The sequence below is a fragment of the Cricetulus griseus genome, chromosome 3, assembly GCF_003668045.3.
Source record: "Cricetulus griseus strain 17A/GY chromosome 3, alternate assembly CriGri-PICRH-1.0, whole genome shotgun sequence".
Taxonomy (NCBI): Eukaryota; Metazoa; Chordata; class Mammalia; order Rodentia; family Cricetidae; genus Cricetulus; species Cricetulus griseus.
The window spans coordinates 253,629,983-253,648,479 of NC_048596.1; the positions used below are offsets into that span (position 1 = coordinate 253,629,983).

At 43.1% G+C, this 18,497-nt stretch overlaps 1 protein-coding gene across 1 annotated transcript; it reads left to right on the top strand.

Annotated features, from left to right (window-relative positions):
• The first annotated feature begins 13,274 nt into the window (after window positions 1-13,274).
• LOC113835000 (serpin B6-like) lies at window positions 13,275-16,960 on the top strand. The gene is made up of 3 exons (XM_027409286.2): window positions 13,275-13,301; window positions 16,041-16,251; window positions 16,509-16,960. Exons 1-3 carry the CDS (start codon window positions 13,275-13,277, stop codon window positions 16,886-16,888), a joined length of 618 nt encoding a protein of 205 aa, XP_027265087.2. The 3' UTR covers window positions 16,889-16,960.
• The last annotated feature ends 1,537 nt before the right edge of the window (window positions 16,961-18,497 follow it).

Sequence of the window (18,497 nt, forward strand, 5' to 3'; positions counted from 1 at the left end):
TTTTAAAAACACCAAATACATTTTATTTTAAAATGTGTAGTGGGTATGCATTTAGGGAGGCACTATTTGCATATGCTGAGGCCAGAAAGGACATCTATGTCCTGTTCTATAACCCCCCACCTTATTTTTTTTTTGAGGCAGATTATTTCACTGAACCTGAAGCTAGGCTGTCAATCAGCAAGCTCCAGTTATTCTCCTGTCTTCACTCCCAAACAGTACAGGGAGGAGTTAGGGGTGTAATGTGTGTGGTCACACCTGGCTTTTTATATGGAAGCTTGGCATTAGAACTCAGACACTAATGCTTATGAGTAAGAACTCTTATCTACTGAACCATCTACCTAAGGCTTTTATTATTATTTTTTCTTTAGACAGAGTGGCCTAACTTCCTTCATGAGGCATTATGCCTTAGAGGAGCCTTCACCTCAGGGTGGAGCACCATAGTCCCAGGGACTCTGAAAGAGTCCCTTGAAATGAGTAGTTCAATGTTTAAGCCACCCGAGTGAAACAAAGAAGCCTTGTCTGAAAAACAAAGCATTCAAATATCTTGTGCTATAGCTGTGCACCACCAGGGCAAGCTTATGCCATGCCTTACCATATCTGAGATATGTGCTATTAATAAATTGATGGCAAGCCACTCTACGTCATGACCTTCGTTGTTTGACACTCAGAGGGAGTACAGAGAACTCCTTAGAGTTTGCTTTAATATCTAGCATGACATTTTGGTTGTTAGAATTGTATAATGATTTAAGGCATCAAATAGCTAATGTGGTTGTTGACACTGGCAAAAGGGTCTTAGTAAATGTTGATCATTGCAATATGGTGTGAAGCCAGTTGTGTTGACACTGCCCATAGTTTGAGCTACTGGGGACCCAGAGGCAAGAGGATCACTTGAGCCTACAAGGTTCAAACCATCCCAAAATTGAAAAAGACAATAACATAAATATGTTGGTTATCTCTGTCCTACACAGCTTACTGGAAATTCCCTTTGTTGCAAATAATATGACTAGTGCTGGAAGTTAGATCTGGACAAAGATTATTAAATAAAGTATTAGTCAAGAATAATTAGCTTCTCTCATTTCTTATACCCCTCATAAAAATGACACACAAGAGACATGAAGCCTATTCACAAAGAAATTAATAATTAAGAGAATATGAATAGATTACTTATCCATTCAAAATCATCCCCCACTGTGTTATTCTTAGTACATCACAGAATCTATGAAAATGCTCCCCTCTCTGCCTGATTTTCAAGGATTTTTTTCCAGATGGTAGGTAAACCGAGGTCAAAGGAAGGAACATTTTATTTATTTTTTCTGAGATTTCCCAGTATTGTCCAGGGAAGAGCGGGAATCTGGGTTCATGACACCATGTTAATATGTTTTTTTTCCAAAAATCATAACTTCAAGATCAGAACAATGGAACAGCATTGCTGGCCTCAGAACCAGGGAAGCACATAAACAATTGTAGTGATAGCATTGGTCAGGCTTCACCCAGTCACACTTTCCTGTGAAACTCCAAGTTCACTAAAAGTACAGCTTCTCACTGGACAGTCTTCTCCGTGATCTTGTCATTATGTTTCAGGGTTCCTCTGTATCTTCATTAAAGGGCTTTTATCACTGTGAAGAAAAAAACCAGCATGACCAAAAGCAATTTGTGTGAGGGGAGGGCTTTACTCCAGCTTCTCAGGTCACACTCTGTCATTGAAGGAAATCAGGGCAGGAACTCAAGACAGAAACCTGGAGGCAGAAGGTGAAGCAGAAGCCACAGAAGAATGCTGCTTCCTGACTTGCTCCTATGGCTTACTCAGCCTGTTTTTATCTGCTATCCAGAACTCCTGCCTAGGGGATGCCACCACCCTTGATGGACTGCATCTTCCTACATCAGTCATTAATAATAATAAAACAACACATGCAGTCTGATGGAGGCATTTTTCTCAATTGAGGTTTCTTTTCCCAGATAACTGTAGCTTGTGTTGTGTTAAATTGACCAAAAAAAAAAAAAAATCAAGGAAAGACTGCCTGACAACCACAATTATCTTTAGTGGAATTTAAAGCTGTGGGCTTAAATGTAGTAGCACTAATGACAGGAATGTATTTAACTCTTTCAGAAGATGTCTTGGAATCTAGAGACATAGAAGGCCAGAATCTCCCAGTAAGCTCACCAGTTTTACAACCACATCTGTGTATTGCCTGGTGTAAAGATAACTCTCTGCGCCAGCCGCCTGAGTTCTGCTGCCAAGATAAGGCCGCTAAATAACACACAGAGATTAATATTAGTTACAATGCTGCTGGCCAATGACTAGGATTTCTTGTTTGCTAGCTCTGTCTTAAGTATCAACCACAACCATTAATCTATATATTTTATAAAGACTCGTAGAGGACGCCAGAGGCATGTGTCCTCTCTTCCGGGGATCACATAGAAACTCCTCTCTTTACTACACTTCCCAGAATCCTCCTCTCCTAGCCCTGCCTAACTTGCTTCCCTATTAGCCAACAGTGTTTTATTTATCAACCATAAGATAAACATCTACAAAGAAGGACCTCCCCCATCAGCCTGGCAAGATTTATTTCAGCCTTGCCTATTGCATCATGAAAGGGTTTTTCTGCACTAAGGAATTTTGTATGTATATATCTAGGTAAATAGATACTTAAAATTTAAGCTTCAGTTACACAAATCGAATTTTATTTGTAAAAACTGGTCTGTCTGAAGTATGAGTCCTTGAATCACAGTGAAGGGACATGCTAGAATCAAGAAGAGAGGCTAAGAAGCAAAGAAGACAGTAATGTAGAAGAAAACGATAATGCGGGCAACAGATGCATTGATTCAGATAATGACTGAATACAAGAAACTTTCCAGAAGCCCAGCTCACAGAACCAGATAGCTGAGACCCTGCTGGGGTGAGACAGTGAACCATGGGGAGAGGATAATTTGGGTACAAATGATGGAGAGACTCTCACTTATATAGGGAGAGTGATTGAGAGAGAGAGAGAAGAGAAAGAGAGAGAGAGAGAGAGAGAGAGAGAGAGAGAGGAGAAAGAAACTATAATCAACTCAAAATTATAATGCAAAAGTATAGCAGGTATTAAGTCAGAATAGTGACCTCACACCACATTCTTCTGTAATCTCACTTCCCTTTCTAACAAGAAGTAAGCATTACTTATATAATCAAAGTTCCCTCTGTTAAAGACGTAGTACTCAGTACTTCCTGCAGCCACCTGATTGTCCTCTTGGCCATTTTCTGGCTTCCAGGAACTAAGCAGTTTCCTGCAGCACACTTTGATATGCCATGCTGTCACAGGCTCAAAGCAATGAGGCTAGTGAACCTCAGAGTGAAACCTCCAAAATTGGGCCAGATAAGGAATGTCACATTATAAGTCAATTAGATGGAGCATTTTGTTGTAGAAATGGAGAGCTGGCTAACGCTGTGAAGTTGAGAGGCCAAGGCTGCTTCAGAATTTACAGGTAGCAACAAATGGATAAAATCAGTGTAAGAGCCCATGGATTAGTAGAGCGTCACCTACATTCAGAAGTATGGCATAACTGTTACTGCTTTCTAATTCTTTCTGCCTAGTGTAGCTAGTGTTATTATTGAGGGAAAAACTAAATAAAATCTCTATCTTCACACATTCTAAGCGACTTAAAACTCACTCATTTTGGAGGTCACCCAGCTAGACAACATGTTACTACCATCTCATTTGCTTTTTTGTTGAAAAGACCTCGGCCATGTGCATTTTAGGGACATGGTCACCTTCTCTGTTGAAAACACTGACTCTTCCCTGCCTCTTCAGATATCTAATGGGTGGCTGGAATGGATGCAAAGGCTTGGTCTTCATGTTGTGTCTGAAACCTTTGCTGAGTTGGCCTTTGAGTTAGATTCTTCTGCTCAGCTCCCCGTGTAGATGTGCTGATCATCTGAGGATGTTGTCTTCTAAAACTGTGAATAAAGGTGAATGACCTGGACTTATCTAATCTCTCCCTCCAGCTAATGATACCACACAGCTGCCTGACATGAAATGAGAAGCCATGAATGGATCGAGTGAGGGTTCCCCAGAAGGTCTCTCTTAATACCAGAAAAAAAAAAACCCACAATTATTCTTCTCCTTTGTTCCCCTGCCGTCTCTCCCTGGTCTTTTTTAAAGAGCCAGGATTTTTTTTAATTCCTTCATGAGGTTGTAGGTACTTACAGTGTTTCCATGTTTTGGTTATTAATGAATAATGCTGCCATGAACATTGTGCACCTGTGTTGGTGTGGATAAATATTTTCTGTTCTCTTTAATGCATGCTTACACATCACAGTTAGCCATCAAAGCAAGTCAAGTGTGGTGATGTTTTGTTTATGATCTAACAAAGCTTGGCTGAAGATCAGAGTGCAAAGCTATTCCACTAGTTAGCCACACACGTTAATAAGCCACTAGTCAGCCATAGAGGTCAGGCAGTAGTGGCCATACCTTTAATCCCAGGACTCAGGAGACAGAGGCAGATGAATCTCTGTGAGTTCAGGCCACCCAGGACTACATGAGAGTGAATCACTCTAAAAGAGTAACAGCTCATTCCTTTAATCCTAGCACTAGAGAGGTATATAAGGAAGAAGCAAAGGGTCTCATGGGAGATTCAGTTTCCAGTTACAGCTGAGACAGGATTTCCATTTCAGCCTTGGTAGAGGTAAGAGCTAGTGGGTAGCTGCTTTGCTTCTCTGATCTTCAGCTTGAACACCAATATCTGTCTCTCTGTTTTTATTATTTGTGCTGCAGTTTCATTTTTGCTTTCACCCAGTACTTCCTCATTATGCTCTCTTTTGGCATGTTAATTTATGTTCTGTGTCATTATATGTGGGAAGTATGCAATTTGCTTTTTGCTTTGCTTTTACAAAGGATTATAGACAACATGTTAATATTGTCTTGAGGCTCAGAAGAGACATGTACTTTAAAGCAGTGTGGAGACTGGAAAGTCTTTGGGAAATTTGAAGTTAGACTAAATGCATTTTGCATTATGATATGGCCATGAGCCTATGGGTGCCAAGGAGTGGAATGTGGTGGTTTGAATGAGAATGGCAGTCATAGGCTTAAAGAAACCTAAAACAAGTGCTAGAGAATTGGCTCAGCAGTTAAGGGCAATTATTGCTCTTGCAGAGGACCCAGATTTGGTTCCCAGTACCTACATGGCAGCCATATCACCTCTATATTTTTCCAGGAAATTCAATGGCTTCTTTTGACCACCATGGGCTTAAGCATACATGTGGTATACATATTTACACTTAGTCATACACATATGCACATAAAAAACAAATTAGTAAAAAATGAAAGAACTCTTACAACAAATGGTGAAGACACAAGGAAAGAAGAATCTATATTTCCCACTGATGGAAGTGCAAACTAGTGTAGCTGTTATTGAAATCAATTCAGAGGTTTATTAAAAATTAAAAGTAGAACTACCTACCACATGACCCAGTTATACCACCCCTGGGCAAATATCTGTTAAGGACATTTTGGAAACTAGAAAAATTTTATTCATGACCCTAAAAACTGTTTTTCTCTCTGATGATATTCTCAGTCTTTCTCTCCCCTCCCTCCCCCTTCCCTTACTTACTTTCTCCTTCCCTCGCTCCCTCCTGTCACACACACACAAACCACACAAGATATAGATGTTCTAAAGCAACCTGTAATTTCAGCACTCAGGAAACAGAAAAAAAGGCTATAAGAGGGTAAGTACAAGGCTAACCTGGAGCACATAGTGAGATCCTGTCTCAAAAAAACTGAAGACTGGGGCTGGAATAATGGATCAGCCATTAAAGGCTAGGCTCACAACCAAAAAATCCTGAAGGCTAGGACGTACCTCTGTGGTAGGTGTGTGTGTGTGTGTGTGTGTGTGTGTGTTGGGACTCATACAGCTTGCCATGAACCTTTAGGCCAAACTTGGCAAGCCACACAGTTACAGAACTGTCTTTTGATTATAAATGGCTTCTAGAAGCATGAGCACCCAGAAGGAATGATATGACCCAGACATCAATCCTTTGTTCCAACCACAGGCCCACTTACCTAGGCAACCCTCCTTCACCCCATCACCCATGAACTTTTACCCTGCCAACATCCTCCTTCTATAGTTTTCTGATATCCTGCTTAAACTAACACCTGGCTCTTGGCCTCTTCTCCCTCTCCTCTTTACCCTACTCTACTGACTATATAAGCTAGCCTGGGAAAAATAAAACTTGCCACTTGATCAGAATTCTGTCTTGTGGTCATTCTCTCCTAATCTCTTGCCCCCATTCCCCTCCCTGGATATCTTGCCCTAGGTTGCTGTCCCGTGGGTCAGGACAACTACATATGTATATATATGAAAAATGGGAAAATTAGAAATTAAGAAATGATGCAAAGGAATGAGCAAAGAATGCCTACATTGTGTCTTTCATCTCTCCTGCTTACATCAGGACCTTTAACTGAACCTGTTTAGGAATATTACTCCCTAACTGAGCATGCTTGGGAATATGTCCACACCATATACACTTTCCCATTCAAATATGCACAGACTCTCTGAAAAACAGTGCCATGGGCATTGCTTTGGATATATCTCCTATGCTGTCCTCGTCTGCTGTAGGAAATGGGGGTTCCTCTGATTTCTATGTCTTGACATTGTTTCACTGGCTTTACACTCACCAAGATGGGAATCCACTAATTCCTCCTAAAATAGTATTTTTAAAAAACTATTTTACAAAATATTAAAGTCTGAAAGGTCAAAGTCACTTTCTGAGTATAGAAAAATAGCCCAACAAGGGAAAATTCCTTTAAGTGTCCCACAATGGGTGAAAACACAAACCAAGAAAATATTATCATAGTATAATTTCACAATTGTGCCCTGCCCTACACATTGTGATGGCTAAGGACTCTCCACTGTACCAGGCAGTCTCTTGGTAGCCCAGGACCTTTAACCTAAACTACTGAAAGATGAGCTTCCCTGTTACAATAAATCTTTCTGCCAAAAGCTGCCTGAGCCACACTGCCACCTGTGAGCTTTACGCCAGCTGCCCGCCTGAGTTAGGGCCCAAATGAATACACAGAAAAGTAATACAACCTAATACAAGGTTCAAATGCTGCTTGGCCAATGACTAGGATTCCCATCTGTTAGCTCAGTCTCAATTATCATAAATCTATATATTTTATAAGATTTATCTTATCGGATGCCTTATTGGCGTCCCTCCTTGCTGGTGGCTCACATCCTGCCGTTCAAGGAGGTGAAGGGGAAAGAGGACACTTCCTCTTTCTCCTTGCTTATGAGTCTCCTTGGTATGTCACTTCCTGCCTGGAACAGCACTTCTCTACTACATTTCCCAGAATCCTCTTTGACACTTAGTCCTGTCTAACTTGCTGTTTCGTTGGCCAAACAGAACTTTATTTAACAATCAATAAGATAAACATACACAGTACAGTCCCCATTACTCCCCCAGAATAATGTACCTGCTATGAACTAATTAGCCTCTTTCTCTGGTTTTTGTAATCCTGCTTCTTGTTGTACAATAGGGAGTGAGACAACTCCCTTGGCCTCTTTTTCCCTGTGTGCTGAGGAGAAAGACACAGCCCCCTTATCCCTGTGTGCAGGGGAGAGAGACACAGCCCCCTTATCCCTGTGTGCAGAGGAGAGAGACACAGCCCCCTTATCCCTGTGTGCAGAGGAGAGAGACACAGCCCCCTTATCTCTGTGTGCAGAGGAGAGAGACACAGCCCCCTTATCCCTGTGTGCAGAGGAGAGAGACAGCTCTTCGTGTAGGTGAGGGGAGTGGAGCAGTTTCTCATGCAGCTGCCAATTCCACAGGAAAGAGACAGTCATGGTCTCCACCTTTAAAAACCTTTCCCCAGCCCATTTTGGGAGGCAACTCTCCGATTTGGCCTTAGGGATCTCACCCTGCGAGCAGCATCAATAAATTCATCTAATTATAATTTGGATTTGAAAGACCCCCGAAGGCTCAGGCCCCCAGGATTTCGGCCCAGGACTTTGGTGACCCCAATCACCAGGCAGAGGCAAAAACTTGATGCAAACAGCAAGAGGTTTTTAGCTCAGGCCTTTCATCCTCCCACCATGGTGGATGGCTGGGGAAAGACCCCGAGAAGCCACGGAACCGAGATCTTATAGGGCAGCATAAGGGGAGTGTCTATGGGTATGCACAGGCTCAGGATTAGTGTGCCTCCAGGCTCGGAGGACTTGGCCTGTGTTGATTGGCCAACCAGTTGTTATGACCCATAGGCCCTCCCAGGGCAACTGCTATGCTCTGCACATCATTGCTGTGCACTTGTCCGTAAAGCACATCCAGAGCCGTAAAGCATAGCACTACCAGCTAACTTCTGATTGGTTCCTTGCCATGAGGCAGGCATCTGACCTCCTAGTGACCAAGGTAAGGTCAGGCAAGCATGTGTTAGGCTGTTATGGCTGTGGAAATGGGGACCTGGTTTCTTCAGATTGAGTCTGTGTTTTTTCCTGGTGGTCTTTAGCTCTATGACATATAATGAAGGCTTCATTCTGGAAACAAAATGTTTAAAATGTATCTGCTATGTGAGAGCCAAAGTTACATTTTAGGTTTTAATTGCTATGCCCAAGAGAACCATGAAACAAAAATGCCTCTGATCTGCAAACTTCTTGCTCAAGGACAGATAGTTCCTGAAACACTGGAGGCTATTGTTTATGGCAGATAACAAGCCACATGCTTTCACTCCCCTAAACAAGTTTGTTGGATCCATTTGTATCAGATGTACTTGATCACACAAGGGCAGGAAGTTCCCAGGCAGGAAATACATCAGGATGTAAGCTTGCCCCTGATTGGATGTAGGCTGGAGGTACACCAGGATGTATGCTTGCCCCTGATTGGACCTGATGGGAAATGCAATGAATTGTGGGTTTTCCTTCTTAACCCCTTGCCATACTTGATTCTAGTGTTTTCCAGGAACCTGAGTATGGACCTGGCCAGAACCCATCCACCTGGCCAGTATTTAATTAAAGCTTGCTTAAACTTTGGCTGTAAATTGTGGTAGTGGTCTTATCCTTGATTGGTGGGATTAACACTATCATTTAGTAGCTCCTTAAAGTCAAGTCTATCTGCCTTTGCTCATTCTCCAGGCTCACACTTGAGAAAGGCAAGAAAATTAAAACGTATGAGCCAAGCAAGGTTATTTAAATAGCTGGCACTGGAACCGACAGAAGATGGTAGGAATAAAAGAGACCCAAGTGAAGAGAACTAAATGAAATTGAGATCATAATCACACCAATAAAATTTAAATTTGTTGACTGAGAGAGAGATTTGCCATTCAGGTGAGTCAGGCTTGAAAGGACCGAGCAGATGCCATAATGGGCTGCTCAGTCTTCTCTCAGAGAGTAGGGCTCAGTTTCAGGTTCATGAGACTAAACAGGCAGTTTCTGAGAAGAGCCACAAATAAAGGACATCAATCTCCAGCATCCGACAACAAGGAGGAGGTCTGGTACATACAGTACTTGGCCAGGCCAGGCCTGAGCCAGCCTCCACAGCAGCTCAAGGACAGGGCCTGGGACTTACCCAGGCGTGCCCCAAAAATAGAAAACTATAGCCCTGACCAGCCCCTGACTAGAACCTGACTAACCCCAGCCAATTAGAACTTGCTAATATGATTGTCATTTGCTTAAGCCAATCATATAAAAATTGACCTAACTTCCTTAGACACTCCCCTCAGTAAGGCTTAAAAGAAGCCCCACCTCTTTCTTGGGGTCATGGCCATCTTGCCTTGGTGTAGGGTGATCAGTCCCAGCCTGTTGGAAAAATAAAAAAAGAAGAGAGAGATAGAAGGAGAGAGAGAGAGAGGGGGGGGGGATGTGTGTGTGTTGTATGTGAATGTGTACATGTATGTGAATGTGTTTGTATGGTTATATATGTATGTTCTGGGGCGACCACCGCAAAAGTGGGCGCGGGATCTCGGGCCAATTCCTGAACAGCTGCTGAACAGCTGATAGGGAACAGAATCGAACATGGGATATGGTTATTAAATGGTAGATTTATTGAGAAGGAATACTCACTGGAGAAATCCCCGAAAGAGAGCCAGAGCCTCCTCCTCAGTCCTTTTATCCCATCCCTTCTGTATACCTGTGACCACGCCCAAACAGGCAGGGTCAGCGCTACAGGTATGTGGGAATTCTCCCTACATGTATGTGTTGTATGTAAGTGTGTACATTTGTGTGACTGTGCAAAAGCATATCATTGACAGTCTATTGATTATAATCTCCATTGAAATTCTTCAGATGCTTTTCTCCTTGTTAACTTTGGTACCTTCACCATGGATTCCAGGATAGAAACATTTGCAGACAGACTGCCTGCAATTGTCCTCCAGCTGGCCCAGATAGTAGAAAGTTTGGAGGAAATTGGGACTAAATTCCCTCCCTCTGAATTAGCAGACAGACAGACAGACAGACCACACATATACACTGTGCCTTTTGAGTTCCAGCTCACATTGATAGATGGGGCTGACACATGATAGTGTTACTGGTGTAATAGGACAAACAGCCCAGTTTTAGGAGTCATAATAAGCAAACTAAGGAAGACACAGTCATGGTGAAATACAGAAATGGAGGTTTAATCAACGCAGCCACACAGGGGACAGGAACAGAAAAGGGACTCCAGTGACCTCAAGTTCCTCTTCAGGAGGCTGAAATGAACCCTGTTGAAACAGACAGAGGTCAAGGGGTCCACATAGTTGATCAGTTCTGGTCTAGGAGAATCTGGTTGATCTTTATCTCCAGTCTGCTTCTGAAAGTTGCCTCAATAAAGTCCTCATTGCTTTGGGCATGTAGCTTCTGTTTCAGCTCCAACTGTTTCAGCTCTGGGTGCAGCCTTGAAGCCAGAAAGAACTGCATGCTCTGTCTTCTGAGTCTCAAGATTGGTTGGGGGTGGTTTTAATCACTTGTCATAAAGATGTTTAGCCATCTTGTTTCTGGAATCCAAGGTAACTGCAGGCTTGACGTAGTGACTAAAGGCCATCAGGGGCCTTTTGGAGTTCCAGAGCAGGGCATCCTAAAAGGCTGGCAGCAAGTGCCTGCAGCTGATACAGCTGGAAGCCACCACCATGAAGTGCTCCTTGTGTTCTGTTTCACTGACTCTCTACTGTGTAAGTTCCTGGAGATAACCAATTGCACCACTGGAGTTCCTGAAGTCTCTATTGTATAGAGGACCTGTGCTCCTCAGTGTGGTTGACAGGAAGGTTTTTATTGTAGATATGAGGAAGAGAACAGCCAGAGGTATCCAGAGGAGCCCAGAGGGAGAAATAAATAGTATAATAAACATGGACACCAGACTGGACCTAGCCATGAAGGAAGCAGGAGCCGAGCAGAGAGATAGAGAGTGCAGGAGAGCAGAGAGGGAGGAAGGAGTGAGGAAGAAAGAGTACGACAGAGAGAATGTGTGTATAAGAGAGAGCATAGCTGAAAAGCCAGGGTTTAAGGAGACTAAGCAAGTAGCTGGAGTGAGGGAAACTCCTGAGCTGGAGGGAATTTAGGGTAAGTGGGAGAGAGAAAAAGAGCTGAGAACAGTCAGGCTGCCAGCATGGACTTTGAAATGTGATACTGAGGGAGCCTGGAGGCCAGTGTGTACTTTGGTATACTCATAGGTACCACAGATAGCCATTTGTCCCTTCTGCCTTTTGGAATTTGGGGAAATGGAATTTCCTTTGGACATGACAGCAACAATATCTTTGGTTCAGCTAGAGTAACTGCTGCCTCTTGTTTTTTTTATGTCTTATTTTTGGGTGTCTCTTGGTCAGTTCCTCGCACAGATAACTCTATGTTCACCGTGAGCAAGGCCAGAGACCATCACTTGCAGAAAGAGCAGGAGTATCAGTCTAGAAAGCCCCTTCTGCTTAGAAGTATAGGTTCCTCCTGCTCTTGGGAAATGAGGAAGCCTGTAGAGCCCAGGCTCTAGCCCTCTTCCCATGCCCACTCCTTAGACAGCTATTCAAATGGCACTTGTGTTACAGATTGTAAAGATGAGATGCCATGGGGTCAAATGTGAAGTTCTCAATGATGGGACCACATTTATTATTTGCTTGGAAGCCAGCTGTGTGCTCACTGTGTGCGGCAAAAGCCATTTGGTATTAAGCTGGGGAAGAAGCTTGTGTGGCTTCCTGTGAGTATGGCTATGGTGGTGAGGCCAGATGGGAGGCCTCAGACTGCTCAGCCTCTCAGGCAGGAAGACAGAAGCTGAACGGTCCATCCACAGATCACTGTCATAGACCACAGTCATAGACCACTGTCGAGAGCAGCAGCTATCAGAGTACAGAGGAAACACAGTGTCGGAGTGGTAGGAGATGGGATTGTGAGATCAAAATGTGTCACTGCACCCCAGTACATGTGTGGGTCACTGCTTTCAAGTAGTGTCTTGCTTTGGGTTACTACCTTTTAGAAAACAGTGGTTGGATCCATGTTAGTTGCAACATCTGAGACAGAATGACTCTGTCTTGTCTATGTTCATAGATACCACATTGTTTCTGTATCTCGTGCTGGCCTTCCCTCAACTCCAAGGTCCATCATGTTACAAGCCTGTAATCCCTGCACTTAGGAGATAGAGGCAGGTAAATCAGAGGTTCAAGATTACACCCAGCTACAAAGCACATTCAAGTTATCCTCAGCTTTGTGAGTCCCTGTACGTACACACACACAAGCACACACACACACACACACACACACACACACACACACACTCACACACACACACCACACACACTCACACACACACTCACACACACATATGTGGGGGTGGAAAATGACAGAGAGAGAGAAAGAGAGGGAGGGAGAGAGATACAGAAACAGAGAAAGACAGAGAGACAGAGAAACAATGAGAGACAGAAATCTGAAAATAAAAGAAAAACAAAAAAAAACCAACTAACCAAAAAATTCTGACAAATTATTAGAGAAGATACAGTATTCTATCCTTAATTATTCTGAGAGACTTGTAACATGAAAACCATTACTAAGGATCATCATGATCAACAATGGGGGTACTATGGCAGGAGACAGAGACTGGTGCCCAATTCACAGTATAGCATGTAATCTATAGCCGAAGAGAGATTGGATGGTGTGGTAGGTGGAAAATTACTGGGAGCAAACACCAGAGGTGATGGGCAATTCTTGGCTTTTGCTGAGGATGGGTCAGGGTGAGCAGATGCTGTCTGGGAAGACATGGTGGCTGATTAGATATCAAGACTGAGCAGGTATTGAAGGGGGGTTAGTTAGCTAACAAAAATTCTTGCAAAAACTAGATTTTACAGGTGGGCATGATGGCTCTTGACTGTCAACAACGGAAGGTAGGGGCAGGAGATCAGAGTTTGAAGCTATTCTAGTCTATATAATGAGACTTTATTTCAAAACAAAACAACAAAAATATGGATTTTTTTTTTTTACCAAGAAGTACATAGATAAGTTTTGAAGACTGACTGGAGTTGGAATCAGCAGAGAATCTCTATCAGGTACCATTCCTATGGAGGGGGATTCCATAACTAACCGAAAGACCCATGTCTTTGTCGTTGTACGCCAATTGCCTTTTTAGGAATTTAGTTCATTCCAGGATACTTTTCCTTCTCAGAACTCACTTAATTGGAAGCACATATTGACACCCACTTGGATGACTATGTGAAGCAACACTTGGCTAGAAGTTAGTTATGATGACATTTGAAATGATCTAAAATGTAGGCATCGCTCAAAATGCACACAAAGGAATTTATGGAAGCCAGAAAAGGAAGTACGAGAGTTCTGTGCAGGATTTTAGAGAGACTACCAAAACATTTTAAATAGCAGCTTGTAGATCTATGGTAGAGAACAGAGAGGATGCTACCCTTTGATGATAAGGAGGAAGTTAGAGCTATACAGAGAATCCTAATGTCCATATGTACATAGACTTTACACACTGCAAACAGGGGGAGGAGCTGCCAATGTCAGGCTTTCTGAGAGGCGGGGTCTGGAATGAGAGGAGTGGGGCTGGGTGGAGCTTCCTGACATAGGTAACCACCAACCATACAATTTTTTGTTGCCATTTCATAACTGTAATCTTGCTACTGTTATGAATCATAGTGTAAATATCTGATATGTAGGATATCTGGTCTGTGACCACTGTGGGGGTAGCAACCCACAAGTTGATAACCACTGCACTTGAGTACTGCCACACTTGGGTGTTGAACCATTGCATTGTGCTGGGACCTCTGGATCCTGTGCTGAGGTCAATGACAAGGAGATCATCACAGTATCCCAGGGCTGTACTGATGGCAGTGGCAGTTTAAAAAGAAGTCATATTTTGATCATATTTCAAAGAATAGATGATAAAATATGGTAATGAGGCAGATGCAGGGTGTGAGAAAGAAATGATATCTGTATATCAGATATTTACATTATAATGTCACACGTTTTTTGTTGCATGAGATGATCAAAGAAAAAAGATCACTCCAAGATGAATTTTAGGCCTTGGCAGCAGGGAGGAACAGCCTCTGATGGACTGAACCTCAAACAGCTGTTCAAAGGCATATTTATTGATGGTTATACAAAGTTGATTTTGTGATAAACAAGTTCTTCATACCAAAGTCCCTGATGTAATCTATATGTTTTTCTGAAGGAAAAACGTCATACCCCTACCCCTTTAGTATTTATTGTGTACTGTTTGCAGTGCCCAATGATCCAAGAGCTCCATTCCAGGTGTGCCAGGACTGTCTTGTGATGAAAGTTATGCAAAGGCTGTAAAGCTGCTTCAGAAAAACAACTTTATAAATCACAGAAAACAATCCCTGATTTCCATCATGATTTCTCCTAGATCAAAGTACTTCTATAAAACAACTATTCATCATGATATTTACTTTAGATACAGTGAACAACAACTATTCTGTTCTAACGTTTATTTTTGATACAGTGACTCTGATAGATTCCTACAACAGACAGGTGTGACAACTGGGAGTATGAGGGCCGGTGTGTTAGTTTAAATAAGAATGGCCTCCGCAGAGTCATACTTGAATGTTGTGTCACTAAGAGGTGTGACCTTGTTGGAGTAGGTGTGACCTTGACAGAAGTGTGTCACTGGGGTTTCAGGCCCAGTGGCACTCTCTCTTCCTGTTGCCTGCTGATCCAGATGTAGAAGTCTCCACTTCTTCTATAGCACCATGTCTGCTGCACACCTACATGCTTCCTGTAAAGACCCAGTTAAATGTTTTCCTTTATAAGAGTTGCTGTGGTCATGGTGTCTCCTCACAGAAATAGAACACTGACTAAGACAGACAATAGTTGTAAGGTGGATCAAATTTGCCAAGGAAAATATGGAGCTCATGGTTTGGTTACATCTTAAGTCAGGGCTTTCTTTCTCAGTGAAAAAGTCAAACAGAAAGTAAAATGTATGTTTAGAGTCTTAGGGAGAAGCCCGGGTTAAAACAGTGAATTTGGGAATTATGTTTAAAGTCTTGAGAATAAATGAGATTACCAGTAGAGAAGAATTGTTGGCCCAGCACATCACACTTGTTTGGGGACTGGGCCAGTCATCTCTCTGACACTGTATTAACAGATATGGAGATAATCAACTTAAGATGAGAAAAGGTTCATTTGACACATTTTTAGGGGTTCCACTTCCTGATGAGATGAATCCAGGATTTAGGCCTATTATGGGGGTTCTGACTGGGAAGTGGGATCAGATGGGGAGCAAAATGGTTCACCTCAAGGCCAGAAAATGAAGGAAAGGAAAAAGGCCAGGGTCCTGCAATCCCTTTCAAGGGCATATCCCAATGACCTAAACATCCCCTACCAGGCCCCAAATCTTAAAGATGCTACTCCCTCCCAAAACTCTATTCTGAGGACCAAGATTTAAAAAGTTGGCCTTTAAGGCACATGTAAGTTCTAAATTACTCCAGAGGTTTGAGGGGCTGATGGAATGTTCTGGAAGTTTAATCAAAGTGGGGCTGATGGAATGTTCTGGAAGTTTAATCAAAGTGCTGTTAGAGACAGAGTGGCTGACTTTGTTGTTCAAAGTATCCCCTGTGTCTTGTTTTGACTTGAAATTTATCCATCCTTCACAGAATGAAGAGAAACCTGTGCAAATGATGTTAAAGGAGTCTACTTTTAAAATGACCTATGTGGAAGAGAGATCCACCACAGTTCTGTTGCTTCCCTATGTTGGCAATGAGCTGAACATGGTCATCATGCTTCCAGATGAGCACATTGACTTGAGAACGGTAAGGATCATGAGACCTTTATGGAGCTGTGAGAGAGAAATTGAGTGGCATTTGAGTTTCTGCAGGGGCAGCCTTCCTAGGCTCCCATGATCATGTTTTGTCTTTCACTTATTTGTGAGGCTGGGGTGGAACCCAGGTCCCAGAGCATGCTTGTCAAATGCTCATCACTGAGCTGCACCTTAGCCCCTCCCAGCTGCCATATTTCCCTTCAGTCACACTTCCCTCAGTAGAGCCTCCCCAGCATCTCAAGTGACCTGTGTGACAACATTGTTGTGAAGTCTTAGACTCTCTTCTAGGTGGAAAACTTATGAGAATTAATAGAGTGGACAAGGCTGGACAAGATGGATGAAGAAAAGGTGGAGGTTTTCCTCCCACAGTTTAAACTGGAGGAGAATTATGACATGAAGGACGTGCTGTGCAAGCTGGGCATGACTGATGCCTTTGAGGACAGGGCAGACTTTTCTGGAATGTCTTCTAAGCAAGGCCTGTTTCTGTCCAAGGTAGTGCACAAGTCCTTTGTGGAGGTCAACGAGGAGGGCACAGAGGCTGCAGCTGCCACAGCTGCCATTTTCATTCTGGGGTCATCATTGTCCCGTCTCCCCTGCTTCTGTGCCGATCACCCCTTCCTTTTCTTCATTCAGCATGTTAAGACCAATGGGATTCTGTTCTGTGGCCGGTTCTCCTCTCCCTGAGGAAAGGGTACTGCTGTGTCAGCCTTTGTCCATGCTTTGCCTGTGACACAAGTGACCTCATCAACAAGTACAATGGCAATTTTGAAATAAAGGGCTTTGTGGTAGCTTATCTTCAGAACTATGCACCTATCTCAGGGGAGCGCTTTTTCTAGGATCTGGATTTGCACTTCTGTGGGTTTGTGGTGTTGCTGGCTACAGAGCTCATCCCTGCTGGAGGGCCTTTTGGCTTCCTTCAGTCAGCCACGTCTCCTGACACAAGAGAAGTGTTGTCTTCATCTCTTCTCCACCAGCTGCATTGAGATCTCATCTAACTTCAGTGAGAGAATACATGTGGTGCAGGTCTCTCAGGGAAGCGACCATGAGGACAGCCTCAGGCAGTCTCTGTAGGCAGCTCAGGTTCCAAATGGGGGCAAGCAGAGGCACAGTGTGCTGGGACTCAGCTCAGTGAGAAAAGCTCCTCTTTCTCTCTGTTTGTGTTTTGGACATGGGCTGTGTCACAAATCTATGCAGGCAGATGCACACTGTAAGCTTGATTCCACAGGGCAGAGGCATGTGTAACATATCCTGGGGAGTGGCGGATCACAACTAGTGAGTTTCTGTTTCATTGTTAGTATTACAACTAAAAAAGTGCCTTAATGGGACAGGGCAATACAGTGCAGAGGTTCCTCCATCTTGTATTCTTGCTAAGGCGATTTTAGGCTTAACTAGAATTTGGTCTCCTTGATGGAGAATCCCATGGAAAATTACCCAACTCTATTCTAGGACCTGAGGCTGAAATGCCCCAAATAGCTCATCTTAGCTTTTGTTAAACTGCTTGCTTGTGCAACCATCCCCCCTGCTGTGTGAGATACCAGGATGTGGTTTTGGCCTTTAACATCCTCTTGGTCCAAATGCTGGGGGTCTACACTTAGGTGCCAAATACTAAGTGTAGTCTCAGACAGCTGGAATAAAGACTTTAAACTGAGTAGAAACTGCCTCTGAGTGGGCTCCCATAACGTGTTTTATTTTTTTTTAAGACATATTTTAACTTGCTGGAAATACAGTCACAACATTCATCAACTTGCTGTTCCAACCACCTTCTTCTGCATTGTGGACTCTAAACCTCTAGAGCAGTAAGCCTAAATAAACTCTTCCTTTTCGAAATTGCCTTGGCCATGGTGTTTTATCGCAGCAAGAGAAAAGGAGCTAATACACTCATACTTAAGTTACCTGTGGTGATATATTATTTATGATGTATTAAAGGTTGCCTGAGAGTACAGAAAGCAGTTAGTCACAAGTCACAGAGCCAGGCAGGGATGATATACACCTTTAATTCCAGCAGCCATATTAGCTAGACATAGAGCCAGGCAGTGGTGGCACATACCTTTAATCCCAGGACTCAAGAGACAAGCAGACAGATCTCTGTTAGTGGAAGGCCACATTGAGCTACATGAAATTGATCCAGTCCTAAAGAGAACCAGATCACACAAAGGTGATCTCAGCACTTGGGATCACAAGTCTTTAATCCCAGGATTTGAGAGGTATAAAAAGAAGAAGCAAAGTCAGTATTGAAGAATTAGTCTTTAACCTTGTTGAGGAGAGCATAGCAGTCTGAATGAATCTGAGGAGC

Excerpts from the sequence above, each read along its gene's own strand:
- LOC113835000 (XM_027409286.2), top strand. The coding sequence starts at position 13,275 with ATGGCTCTTGACTGTCAACAACGGAAG. Across the intron at positions 13,302-16,040 it reads TTGACTGTCAACAACGGAAG|AATGAAGAGAAACCTGTGCA; the intron begins GTAGGGGCAGGA and ends CATCCTTCACAG. Across the intron at positions 16,252-16,508 it reads AGAAATTGAGTGGCATTTGA|AATTAATAGAGTGGACAAGG; the intron begins GTTTCTGCAGGG and ends AAAACTTATGAG.